We start from the raw sequence: 13,241 nt of genomic DNA on the forward strand, positions 1-13,241 counted from the left end.
TGGAAAGGAGTCTTTTAGATAGCTCCATATGAGAGACCACGTGAACCTCTCTACACCCAGGTATTCACTACTTGAAGCTCGAATCCCAGCAGCCTTGCACCAGCTAGATTTCATCCGTTCAACTTCGTATACGGCTTGGTCGATGGTCTCACTATAAGTTTACGGGATGGTAGATAGATAGAGCCTCATAGGCGTGCGGGAACCTCCCCAGTAGCGTGCAGCCTTTTCCATGGGTGAGTCTTGTATACTTCAGCAGTTTTAGTGCGGCGCTAAGTCCTCGTCAACCAATCATCGTTGGAATCGATCCTACCATTTCGAGGTTATCCAGCACGTGTCGAGGAGGAGTATAAATAATCACTCACTTGGCTCAGCATCTCTTCCTACTCTCCTTTGTAATCTATCTTTCTACAGGACTTCGACTTGAAGGTCCTCACAGTCCCTCAACACTGAATGCTATGTGTGCTTGACCTCGATGGCATCGATGCATGTTATACCTTGGTGAGTCGTCTATGTTGATGGATCATTTACTTCGATGGTCCGGCAGCCCATTGCGGTCGTTGGTCTCTTCACATGGCTCATGTACTAATGATGTTGGGAGTAGCTCAGTTGACCATACCCTACACAACACCCCCCGAGACACGACATAGCTTTGAGTGCCACTGCCATATCATTCTTGCGATGAATACTGACTTGGTGCACTTAGAATCCAATCTGAGAATAACGTTTGGGCAATCTAATTTTCCTCATCCTTGATATTGTTATCTTCATCCGAGACACGGCTGTCGACGCTCAATTATTCTCTGTGAGTCTGCGGCACTCGCGAGAACTTCACCCTTCTCCTACCTACCCTTGTCCTGATCACCTTGATGCCAATCATCGGGCTCCGGAAAGCTAAGTGATTAATGTATGGCATTGACGACCTCTCATACCCCTTCCCTTTGATTTGCTCATGGCCGATGATGACAGTCGATAAGGGACCTGAAAGACACTTCTTGATGCAAAAATGCTTCGCTGAGACCGCCTCTTGAGCACTCCACGTTTCTCCTACCCTTCCTCTTGTCAAGTCGATACTAATCACCAGGCTCGCGATATTTAGTGTCGATTTATGGCATTGACAGCCTCTCATACCCCTTCCCTTTGATTTGCTCAAGGTCAATGATGAAAGTTGATAAAAGTTGATAGGGGCTGAAAGACACTTCTTGATGCAAAAATACTCCGCTGAGACCTCCGCCTGAGCACTTCCCTCCTTCCAATTCCCCTTTACATCATGAACTTCGTGCGCCGTACTGGTGGCTTGCAGATTGATCTGGCTGAGTACCTTGAGTGCTTGCTGTCCTCCCAATCTTCCTTGTCCTGATGGTAATGGACCTGGTGGTGATTATTGCAATTTCCGGCATCTGGTCTTTGCTGTTACTTGACGTGCCAATGTGAGCCACCAACCCAACATTCTCGTATGCGTTGCACATTTCCTGCCCTTTCCCATGCCCTTTCCCACACTGAAGCTGCATATGGCTTTCGTGATAGCCTCTGAGGTTGTGCTTAATGTTGCTGACTTCGCTATAATAGCTTCAGCGAGGTTATCGTAATGGTTTGATGGCAGCTCTACGTCCAACAAGACCAACCAACAACGAGAAGATAAGCAAGAACTAGCTGGCGGGATAAAGGCGGAGCGACGAAAGGTGTTCTACACAAACTAGCGAGTAGATGACTACTGCACAGCAGTTCGGTGGTCTGTCTGATCAGATTGTCTGTTCGCTAGTTCGTGTAAAACACCTCTCGTTTCTCCGCCTCTATCGCGCCAGCTAGTTCTTGCGTTCCTTCTCGTTGTTGGGGGTTTCTTGTCGGAGGTAGAGCTCATCAATCCATTGTTGATAACCTCGCTGAAGCTATGTCGTATTTGGTCTGCTTCCGCGAAGTGCTTAACATATTAGGGGTGGAATTGAATCAATCCGGATTCGAAATAAATTTCCGGTGTCAGTATTCTCATTCGAAATTGGGCGCATAGGGTACCTAATTGGCTGACGCCCTCAAACAATATATTCCATCGTGACAGGTAACTAGACACCAACCCCGGGCCGCAAACCCGGCGAGAGATAGGTAATGGAACCACCCAAGGGAACACTTCAAGCGTGTACCTGTCAGTACCTACCTATTAAATGAATAAGAAAAGTGAACTGGACATCTACGTGTACAGTACCTTCTCAAATAAAATATCAAGAAGAATCTTCTGTCCAGTTGTCAGCATCCACTGGTGGGTGCGAGCTCCAGACGAGACGAGTGTTTAGTTTAGCAGGCTTTCCGTCAACTGGCAAGCCTTCCGCCCACTGGTAACCTAGCCTTCCGCCAACTGGTAAGCCTTAGAATTGCGCCAACAATCCCACTGCGACACGTGCCTGCGTGCCCGCGTCTGATCTGGTGTTGAATTCTGTGGCAAAAGATATCAATTTTTCAATTTTGGCATTTCGCTCACAAAATTCTTAATCTCATCAACCTCGAGCTCAGCGTATCTAGGTAGCGCGGTACTGTTAAGATCCCGTACTGTGGGTATGAATTGGAAACCTGACATGACAACTAGTTAGTTGTCATAGTGGTCTTTTTGGTTAACGCCTGGACTTATGTTAGGTAGGTGGTGTCAGGCCCACATGCCGTAACAGATACCTAAAGACCTCGAGCTGTCGCGTCTCAGGTCTTTTAACTATCGCAACCCAATTTCACCAATTGCGCCATCATGAAAAGCCTCCACCGCCCCACATGATCGTCACTGACGCCGCACCCGTGGCATATCACGACATCGGCAGCAAATGAATGAAGAGCTTAATTCCTGCAGAAATGAACGGTCGCGCAATATGGCCATGATGGCTCCAAGTGAGGAAACTGCACCATGTGGCGTCGCGTGGAAATCAGAACAGAAAATCACAACACAAATTCCGCACCCCCCTTGATCGCTTCGACCTCTGTCCTTGACTCACGTGTTCTATCGACATGTTAGACAAAACGGATTCCAGCGCCGTTACCTACAGAGGCGCTATTCACGATGTCGATGGGGACATGAAAAATATCTCATCGGGGGAATCAAGTCCAGCAGATGAAGAGACAGCGAGGGATCCCATGGCTGCCCCATTGAAGCGGCAGCTCAAGTCCAGGCATCTGCAGATGATCGCGATTGGAGGTAAGTGGGCGCTCGCATCTACTTGGACAGTTTTGTTGACCATAACTCTCAGGTATTATCGGACCTGGTCTGCTCGTGAGCTCCGGAAATGCCTTGCACGAGGGTGGGCCTGCGGGAGCTTTGATTAGTTTTTCGCTGGTCGGTATTATCGTCTTCTTCGTCATGTAAACAGCGCACCCGCTCTTCGGCTTTTGGGGGGTGATTCTGACATATATAGGCAATCGCTGGGCGAGATGGCTACTTTGATACCTGTGACTGGGTCCTTCACTGAGTATGCGGGGCGCTTTATTGATGACTCTCTTGCATTTGCGTTGGGTTGGGCCTATTGGTACTTATGGGTTACTGTTCGTCTAGGTATCTCATAGATCTCTGTTGGTTGTTTGCTAAGATAGAACTGCAGGTTCTCGCAAATGAGTACAACGCTATATCACTAGTCATTGGATATTGGACGGATGCCGTTCCCCAATGGGGGTGGATTTTGATCTTCTGGGTGATGTTTCTTACGCTATCGAATCTGGGAATCCTGGCTTATGGCGAGATGGAGTTTTGGCTCTCACTGTAAGTCCGCTGTGCTTGATTTCTGGACATACGGATTACTGACAAAGTCCAGTATCAAGGTATTGGCCTTGGTTGTCTATTTCATCCTCGCGATTATTATCAGCGCAGGCGGAATTGGACCACGCGCTACTGGCTTCAAATATTGGCACAATCCCGGAGGGTTTGCAGATTCGATCAATGGTGTTGCGAAAACCTTTGTTGTTGCTGGAACTTTGTACGCTGGAACGGAGATGTAGGTTTCAATCCTAGTGCTACTTGGGAATCGCGGAGACTGACCTTGAGTCAGGGTCGGCATCACAGCCGGAGAGTCTAAGAATCCCTCGAAAGCAGTACCAAAGGCCATCAGACAGGTCTTTTGGCGTATATTGATATTCTATGTCGGTGAGTACATGGCACTGGGAAATAAAAGTGAAGTGCTGTTAACGCATCACTAGGTACCATATTCTTCATTGGGATGCTCATTCCGTGGAATGACGACAGGCTGTTGGGCTCGACTTCAAAAACAGCCAGCTCCCCCTTGACAATCTCACTCGAGGATGCCGGAATCCTCCCCGCTGCCCACCTCATCAATGCCTTGATCGTGATCAGTGTTATTTCCGCAGGAAATAGCTCCCTATACGTGGCATCGAGAACAGTGCTTTTCATGTCCCGTAATGGGAAAGCTCCCAAGTTCATTGGCCGGACAAATCGCCTCGGCGTCCCATGGGCCGGATTGGTATTCACCAATGTCTTCGCATGCATTGTGTTCCTGGGACAGTCGTCCAGTGCCGGGAGGGTCTACTCCGCATTGATTACTCTTTCTGGAGGTGGGTTTCTTGTCCTGGAGATACTGTTTCGGTCGCTAATGAACTATAGTGTCTACCTTTATTGTCTGGTCAGTGATCGGAATAGCGCATATAAGATTCCGCAAAGCCCTGGTCGTGCAAGGTGAAGACCCGTCGAAATTACCATACAAGGCGCTTTTCTATCCGTGGGGTACATATCTCTCGCTGGCAGCCAATGTCTTCCTCGTTTTCTTCCAGGGATATACTTGCTTCCTCAATCCGTTTAGCTCGACGGACTTTGTGATCAACTATATTCTGATCCCAGTGTTCGTGCTATTTGTGATTATATACAAGTTCTGGAACAAGACTCGGCTGGTCAAGTTGGAGGAAATGGATATTTGGACTGGTCGCAGGGACCACGTGGATGTTGAGGAGACTCAGACCGCGAAGAAACCGCGGAAGTGGTGGTCGCGTATTTATTCCGTTGTTATAGGATAAGTTGTCTACTGCAGTGATAGTAGTCCGATTACGAATAATTTGAAGCTGCCTTTCGATAATGAAACCCTGGCTGTTATCGAATTGGACATAATCTACTCCACGGAGAAGATGGCCGAAGCTGGCAAGGTGCGATGGACAACAGACGAAGACAAAGAGATCTGGTCAGCACGCAGCGGGCCGGGCACGATAGTCCCAGAGATCTGCACGGAAACCGTCGGTACCGTCGGGGCGGGAGTGTAGATGAGGGGAAAGGGAGATACGCAGAGTACAAAGCACCATTGTCCGATGTCTCTTATCTACCACCTACTAGATTATTTTCGAGCCACGTGAAGAAGAAACCCTCAAACGTGACTGTTTACATAGAACAAACATTCAAATGCCCGGCAGTTCGATGTCCAACTCCACATATGTCTATGTCAAATATACCATCAAATCAACATCGTGCCCTAGTATTGGATTGCTGATTGGCCCGATAAAGAGGGGAGACCCCTGCTCATCTGAGGTGCATGAAGAACAGCCCCCGCCTGCCGATCACCTTCTCGGAGCGGACGCATCTCCAGCAATTCGGAGTCTATGCACCACTCAATTCTTCACGGTGACACAAATCAACCAATCAGTTCCTCATTGTACCTCACTTCCCCTTCTATTCTTTCTATACTTCGAAACCGCAGATCGGTGTATGTTCCTGATTCGGCATGGTACTTAAGTCCTGACCTCTTGGGCGTGCAACACTCCTTCGCGGCTTTGCCAATAAACACCATGAAGGCTAGATACACAGAATGTAACATCGAGCCCGATAGCGAGTAGCTGCTCCTCACCTCGCGGCGACCCCAATATGTGAGACGTCTATTTAAACAGTGATATTCCCCCGGCCAAATATGAAGTCCTCAAGCCCAGCACCAGTCCAATCCCTCAAGTGGCCTGATCAATTCCCCCCAAAACTTCCCGCAAAATGCAGTACACTAAGGTATCACCTCCCCCATCAAGACTTACCAACATCATGCACTGACATGAGACCAGATCCTGGTCGCGGCCACCCTCTTCCTATCCAGTGCGCTCGCGGCACCCCTGGACGTCGAAGCTCGCGCATGTGCCTACACCTGCGGATCCGTCTGCTATACTAGCAGTGCCGTTAGCGCCGCCCAAGCTGCTGGATACAAGCTCTACAAGGCCGGCGATGATGCCAATGATTACCCCCACGTCTACAACAACTACGAAGGTTTCGATTTCTCCGTGCCGAAGACCTACTACGAGTTCCCTATCATGTCAAGTGGAAATGTTTACACTGGTGGTTCGCCTGGTGCGGACCGTGTTATCTTCAACACTAATGACCAGCTCGCCGGTGTTATTACCCACACTGGTGCTAGTGGTAATAACTTTGTGTCATGTTAGATTTTGCTGGATTGGAATTGATCATGGTATATGGGTTGGAAGTCTTTGTAGATATGAGGACTAGCTTGTTTGAATCCTGAAGAGAGAAATCAAGTCGATACTTTCAATTGATGTTCATGTAGCAGGAGACAGTAGACGGGAGTATATGATGTTGGAGAAATTCTTATCATGTAGACAGAAAGAGTAAGCTGTCAACATGCTGTGTAGTTCTCCGTCATTTTTGGTACTTAGAGGCAAACAACAATCGACACCCGCACATCTGCGAGAATGTGGGAACTTGTCGTCGTCGGGGTTGGATACCGGGGGTGGAGGGGGGGATAGTATGTAAATAAATATTTAGTCACACAGCACAATTCACAAGAACGCATCTTCAAATGTCGAAAACATCAAGAAGAAGATCATTGTTGAAGTTCTAGCAGTAGCGAGAGCACATTAGCTTCTCGCCCAATCCGAGATTGAAAGGTGTTGTCTGTTCGGAACTTGGGATATTTGGATGCGATCCCAGCCAGCTAGGGCGGGAGAAGAGAGTGAAACTTTTCAAAGAGAGGGGAGGAAGTTGAGAGGAATCCAACAGGGGCACGGGCTTTATACCAAGTGTCACGAGTGCGGGGTCACGTTTCATGGTGTGGACGCGAAACCCGAGTCTTCGGTTTTTTTTGCAATATTATAGGAACCTCGGGTTTCAGCATACTCTGAGCATAGATTAATCTAAACGGCTTCAGGTTCGCCACTATTGGTCTGACATATGATACTATCCTAGGGCCTACAGGGTGTTCAAATGGTACCCTAAATAGTACGTACACCTAGAACCTTGTAGTTGCTTGTAAGGGGAAGAGCCTAAGAGGTATAACATATCGCGGCTTCCGCAAGCGTGTCTTTCAATGCGTCCCATGCTTCACGGCAGTCCTTGTCAAAATCGGCACTGGATCTGTGTTTACGACGCGAGGGGGGTTGTCGAGGTCTGATGACGAGCTGTCCGGGTCGCTCGGCTCTTCTCGTCTTGGTTTATCTGTCCTTGGCGTAACACCCGCTGTGTTCGGTCGCATTAGCATCCAGTAGCTAGCCTTAGACAATACACATCACTTCATATCTCTTCCCTTTACAGTTGGTAGCATTCTCTGGTCGACCAGGAGGCCCTGCTGTTCGACCAGAGAATGCTACCAACTGTAAGGGGAAGAGATCTGAAGTGATGCGTATTGTGACTTCATTTCGCGGGTGTAGTTGGATGCCTTGTATGTAATAACCGTGGATGTTGCAGTACACTGATCAGAATATCGTTTCTGATGTTTGTGCTGGTGCCAACTGGAGGTGGGGTTTTCGACATATCTCTCGCCGGAGGAGTCATCGTGTTCGGGTTGGAACCAGAGGTTTGTTCGCCATCACATCTCGGACCGAGAGCGACATGCCAGTTCTTTGAAGAAAAGAGTGCACTCAAACTAGAACAACAAATATGAAGAGGAAAGAAGAAGAGAACCTCAAGACGAGAAAGGAGTCCGTCAAGAAACTTTTCAACTCACCTCTCGTCATAGGGTTCGGACTCAACAACCGTCACGTCATTCGTCACACCCATAAGAACAATGCCATTTGCTGCTAAACCTCTTTAGGAACCTTGAAACAGGTACTACTGTGAAGAAAGTCTGCGACTAGGCCTATTTAGGGTCTGAACCATCCATTAAAACCTTCGAGCCTTGGAATGTTAGCTTCCGAAACTTGACGTTTAAGTCTGAATATCCGAATTTGGCAAAAGCACTTTTCTGTCGCTCGTGGCCTGAACTCTGGTCAGGCACGACACTGACAGGGGAAGCATCTGCATGCCTGTAGGGGAAGGTCACACCTCACCACTACAATATCTAGCAGAAAATATAATAAAGATATAAAAAGAAAACGAACGAACGAAAAACAAATGCAAAGTGTAGCGGTATGTCGCCGCCTTCTTCCAGTTCCGACTTCAACTTAGTCCTCGATTTCCTCGCGGCGACGTTTGCGAGTAGAGGAAGCAGAGGTACTGCTGGTAGTCTGCTCACCTCGCTTCAGGATCTCATCATTAATGGACCTGAGGTCACGCTCAAGTTGTTCTTGGGTTTCTTTGACAACAAAGTTGACAGCGTTCTGAAGCCACCTGGACACTTCGTTCCATTGTTCGTGCGTGAGAACGCTAGTGTCAATAGACTTGAGCAGATGAGAAAGAAAGGAGATATTGTCAGAGCCTTGAGAAGAAGTCGTCCAGTGAGCGGAGATTGTGATTGAGCCCTGGCTGACGATTGCCGAAAGAACGCGGGCAGCGTTATCGAAAGATTGCCTTGTAACTTCCTCACCCCTAGCGCGCGTTGACAACTGGCGGAGGTGGAATAACATGACTGCGGCATTGTGTCTGTTCTGGTGCTGGGCATCCGTATAACCAACATCTCCTTTTACCTCGAGGGTGAAACATGGAAAAAGCATATCTGTAGTACAGCTAATGGGTGCAGCGACGTCGCCAAGGTCGTAAAGCGCCAATTTGTACCGGTAGAAGTTTTCCCTTCGGAGGCCAACAGTGATATCCGGGTACGGGGGCGGTATGTTTTTGATTGATATGCCTTGAGCATCGGAGGAGGGTAAGGGGAGGCGACACTCGCTCACAAATTGGGCCTCCACAGCAGCATGTGTACTTGGATTTGTCATGATTACAGCTAGTTTCATGAGAGGGGGCACCACGACCGTTTGGATTGTTGCTTCATTGCCCGGGACGCGTAAACATTCTAAAAAGGATGCGATAGTATCTGCGTGGAGGGCTGTGGTGCCTTTACGCCTCTCGAGTACCTTGGTCATTCGGTCTAACCAAGGCGGGCTATCCTTTGATTCGATTATGCCTCTCATCTCAAGCTCGACGGGGTAGATTCTGGATTTATACGTGACATTTGAAGCTCCAGATTTGGCTGACCCAACAGAACCTGGTGATTGCGGTTGCAGCGGATTTGCAAATGTGACAGATGGTCGCTCTGGCGTAGCTGGCGTGGACGCCGACTTCAACGATGATCTCCTAGTATTGTGGCCTTCGCCAGTGGCGGGATCAGGAGTAGAAGGTTTATCAGACATGATTGACGAGGTTAGTGTTGCGGGAATTTCAACGTCTTGAAGGAAACGGAGGAGAAGATAATTATCTTCAGCCTCACTAGGGTGTGCTTCTGTCATGGCGGCAGCGACGAAGCAGAGGAGGAAATCGCGCGTACAGTTAGGTTAGAGCGTAGGGATGGAAAGTCCGGATCGTTTGTAAAGAGGACATAACGTCCATGGAAATGGCGTTGAGGGAAACCACTTCCTAAATCAAATCACTGAAAGTACTTTCCATGAGAGAAGCAGGAACTAGAGAAAAAGCAGGATGTTAGTCGCGTTGGTCTGGACCTCAGCCCGGTGATCTTGCTCGCTTATTTAATGTAGACACCTAAGATAAACTGGTCAGTATGATGCCAGGCGGTACCTGTGCGAGGTATTCGCTAAGGCTGAGTGGCTGCAATTTGGTCTGTAGGTAGATTTGGACCTTTGGTCCATATAATACAGTATGTGCAAATCTGCAGTTTCCTCTGGCCTCGATACCTGTGCTCCTTGTAAGCACAAGGGTTGCCATGAATGTGAGCTGCGATTGATATTATGAAGGGCTTTTTTAAGGGGCGGTGAGTTTCATCTACTGTGCTACATGGTAACACAAACAGGGCTAACGAGTATTAGTGCTGTATACACTCAGCGTCGATTGGTAGCTATGGTGAAGTGGAGGCAGTGAAGCCGACGGCGAGCAAATAGGCCTATATTTAGGTTTCCTGGGTTCCTACATATGTGGATTGAGGATTTCATGTTTGTCAATCTGCATCCGGGCCTACCGCCTGGCCACATTCAGACTGCCAGCTTGTGTGTGATTCATTGGCTTCTTGTCTTAGATTAGTCTCTCCTTCCTGTTTTAACTTAGCTTTCGTCGGGCACTTAGGGGTTAAAATCCCCTTCGTCCACGCATTCCTTCTATCTGAAATCAAGTCATCTCTCTATATCCGTTTGGCCTTCCTTGCAAAGCTGTCATATGTCCTCATCCTCATAAGTTTCCCCTATCCATAGTGGGTTCTTCTTCTGCCTAGTCCACCAATTTCACGGCATATTATCACCATGCAAGGATTCTACACTCAGTCTATTACCTGGGAATTGGACTACAATTTGGAGAGCGAAATCACTCTTTCCGTCCGCCATAGGAACGCTGCCTTTCGCATCTGCTACGATCCACAGATCCTCGCCGCCTCTTCTTCTGTCTTGGAACAGCATCGCAAGTTTTACAACGTCCTATATAAGGATGATCCAGATGGAGAATCCCGTGAAGTGGTGGAACGTCGCAGAAAGCCGTTTGAGGAGCTTATGACTCAGATGGCCCTTAATCAAATGGAGTCAACGTGCAATCTGCATAGCTATCTCTACCCGCCGTGGTTCATTCTCGAGGCAGGGGTAGCTGAGAGCAGCAGCCACATTCAGCCACATTTCAGGGTGGCCCTCTCGCGACAGGAGTTCTCACCTCCGGGTGAATATGTGAACAACGAGTCCCTTAAAGGGCACCTATCTCTGCTACTTAACTCGAAACTCAACAAATACTCGTCTCGTCAAGTGCAGGTTCTGGATCAAACATCGCATTTGGTCCCATCTAAGGTCCTTGTGGATGATGATGAGTACTTCTTCAAACCTTAGGTGTCAGGTCGAGTGCATGGATACCACGAGCTACAGGCACGCAGCAAGATACTTGCGGACGCTGAGGCAAGCCCGCCACTTCTTGCTGATATACGCATCTGTCACCTTCACGGTCTGATTATCGACAACGACGAGGATGTTCTTCAACACTATCCTCTCGACAGCGATGAAGAGTACCACCCTGGGACACGTTTGGTCGGACTACTTCTCACCTATATCGAGAATAAAGGCACTCTGGAGGATTTGGCGCCTTGGTCCGACTGTACAAATGAGGATCGGCTTCGCTGGTCTACGCAAATACAAAACTACGTTAAATGTTTGCATGCGGCAGACGTTGTTTGGGGTGACACTAAGCCTGAGAATGTCTTGGTTGATACGAAGGGCGATGCCTGGCTCATTGATTTTGGCGGCAGTTATACCCGGGGCTGGGTTGACGAGGATAAGCAGGAAACTGTGGAAGGAGACCTGCAGGGTGTGCAAAGGATTAATGATTGGCTCCATGAATGGTCCCGCCAGCCTGTTACTCGTATTAGGTGAAGCAGTGAGAGAGGAATGATGAGGGAGGAGTGCGATGGTGATAGAGGGGATAAAGGGACTTGTGACGGTAAGGGTGAGGGTATGGGCCGTTTAATAGAGAAAGAGACAAGGAGCGAGTAATGAGGGGATTGCCTAATGTCAGGAGTGCTTCATAATAAATCCGAATATTGACCTTTGCAAGCACAGAAGTAGGATTAAACGGTATCAATCCTGTAGCTTTGAAGATACTTTTTATCGAGGTATCTTTGGATGGCTTATTATGAGCTTCTGGATATGCCGCAAGGGAAGTCAAGTTTATCGATATGCACGCTTTAGGGGGGCAAAATAGGCCACAGCAAGTGGCTGGAGTAAATGCGATGAATTCGCTGGCATGCAAAGTGGTATAATGTTGTTTTCAGTGCAGGTTTGATCGAATTGAGCCGTTAAATGACTACCATTGCCATCAAGGACTAGTAGTCGATATTTGCTCTGAGTCGTTGCTGACCAACGTTGATGCCCAAATCGGGTAATTGTGAAGCTATTCATCCCTCCATCAGGGACTGTTTTGGAGGACTGAGGGAGTGTGTCGAATGCTGTGGATATAACTAGTTGGCAATTGGATTTCACAGCAGTGATATCTTTCGTATCTCACGAGACAATAGCGATGATAATAATACGGACATCGCCTTTTGCAGTTTTGCCAACCCTTGAGTAGCCGAGGACCGCATAGTAGAAGATGGCGTTGGACGTAAACGAGCGGAAGCCCGACAGGGCTGAAGATCGCCACGGAATTTCCACGGGGCAGATGCCCCGCAGCTATAAAAAGACCCCGCGGCCCGCCCATTGACGAACCCTCCGCGGTCACTTCCAACCAAAACAAATCCAAATCTCACCAGTCCACCTCGACAATGACTCAGATCTACACAACCGACCACTCCGCGTCAGTTCTACGCACCCACAGCTGGCGCACAGTCACCAACTCCGCCCCTTACCTCCTCCCCCACCTGAAGCCAGACATGAAAATCCTCGACGTCGGCTGCGGCCCAGGCTCAATAACCATTTCGCTAGCAAAGCTTGTTCCGGACGGCCACGTTACAGGGGTGGAATACGTCCCAGATCCACTAGAAGGCGCGCGAGCTCTAGCGCAAGCTGAAGGCGTGTCGAATATCACTTTTCAAGAGGGGAATATCCATGCCTTGCCGTTTGAAGACAATACGTTCGATGTTGTGCATGTGCATCAGGTTCTGCAGCATATTGCAGACCCGATTCATGCGCTGAGCGAGATGCGGAGGGTTGCGAAGGAGGGGGGTATTGTTGCTTGTCGCGAGTCTGCGGAGTTGAGCTGGTATCCTGACTCTGTGGGGATTTCTAAGTGGCGGGAGGTCACAGAGTTGATGCAGCGTGCTAAGGGGGAAGTCCACATCCTGGGAGGATGATTCACGTTTGGGCTAGGGAGGCGGGTTTTGAGACTGGGAGGGTGAGGAAGAGTGCGGGGGCTTGGTGTTTTGCCAGTGATGAGGAGAGGAGATATTGGGGTGGGTCTATGGAGGAGAGGGCTAGGTCCTCTGGGTTTGCGAAGGGTGCCGTTGAAGAGGGCTTTGCGGAGGAAGGGGACTTGGAGGTCATTGCGAGGGGGTGGAGGGAAT

The 13,241-nt window shown here is 48.8% G+C and overlaps 5 protein-coding genes across 5 annotated transcripts; 4 read left to right on the forward strand and 1 right to left on the reverse strand.

The window, feature by feature from the left end:
• Window positions 1–2,982: 2,982 nt before the first annotated feature.
• On the forward strand, window positions 2,983–5,229 carry N7515_006079 (amino acid permease; the record flags this gene model as incomplete). The annotated part of the gene is made up of 9 exons (XM_056666823.1): window positions 2,983–3,169; window positions 3,222–3,333; window positions 3,387–3,513; window positions 3,570–3,727; window positions 3,780–3,959; window positions 4,014–4,108; window positions 4,162–4,533; window positions 4,583–4,958; window positions 5,010–5,229. The coding sequence occupies 9 exons, from the start codon at window positions 2,983–2,985 to the stop codon at window positions 5,227–5,229; spliced, it is 1,827 nt and encodes a 608-aa protein (XP_056520419.1).
• Window positions 5,230–5,941: 712 nt separating this feature from the next.
• On the forward strand, window positions 5,942–6,381 carry N7515_006080 (extracellular guanyl-specific ribonuclease RntA; the record flags this gene model as incomplete). The annotated part of the gene is made up of 2 exons (XM_056666824.1): window positions 5,942–5,956; window positions 6,010–6,381. 2 exons carry the CDS (start codon window positions 5,942–5,944, stop codon window positions 6,379–6,381), a joined length of 387 nt encoding a protein of 128 aa, XP_056520420.1.
• A 1,953-nt stretch (window positions 6,382–8,334) lies between these two features.
• Window positions 8,335–9,456, reverse strand: N7515_006081 (uncharacterized protein; the record flags this gene model as incomplete). The annotated part of the gene is made up of 1 exon (XM_056666825.1): window positions 8,335–9,456. One exon carries the CDS (start codon window positions 9,454–9,456, stop codon window positions 8,335–8,337), a length of 1,122 nt encoding a protein of 373 aa, XP_056520421.1.
• Window positions 9,457–10,512: 1,056 nt separating this feature from the next.
• Window positions 10,513–11,616, forward strand: N7515_006082 (uncharacterized protein; the record flags this gene model as incomplete). The annotated part of the gene is made up of 2 exons (XM_056666826.1): window positions 10,513–11,046; window positions 11,116–11,616. The coding sequence occupies 2 exons, from the start codon at window positions 10,513–10,515 to the stop codon at window positions 11,614–11,616; spliced, it is 1,035 nt and encodes a 344-aa protein (XP_056520422.1).
• Window positions 11,617–12,503: 887 nt separating this feature from the next.
• Window positions 12,504–13,031, forward strand: N7515_006083 (class I SAM-dependent methyltransferase; the record flags this gene model as incomplete). Its single annotated transcript, XM_056666827.1, has 1 exon — window positions 12,504–13,031. The coding sequence occupies one exon, from the start codon at window positions 12,504–12,506 to the stop codon at window positions 13,029–13,031; it is 528 nt and encodes a 175-aa protein (XP_056520423.1).
• Window positions 13,032–13,241: the final 210 nt, after the last annotated feature.

The sequence above is a fragment of the Penicillium bovifimosum genome, assembly GCF_028826915.1.
Source record: "Penicillium bovifimosum strain IBT 22155 chromosome Unknown utg000005l_segment0_segment0, whole genome shotgun sequence".
In the NCBI taxonomy this organism is placed as follows: domain Eukaryota; kingdom Fungi; phylum Ascomycota; class Eurotiomycetes; order Eurotiales; family Aspergillaceae; genus Penicillium; species Penicillium bovifimosum.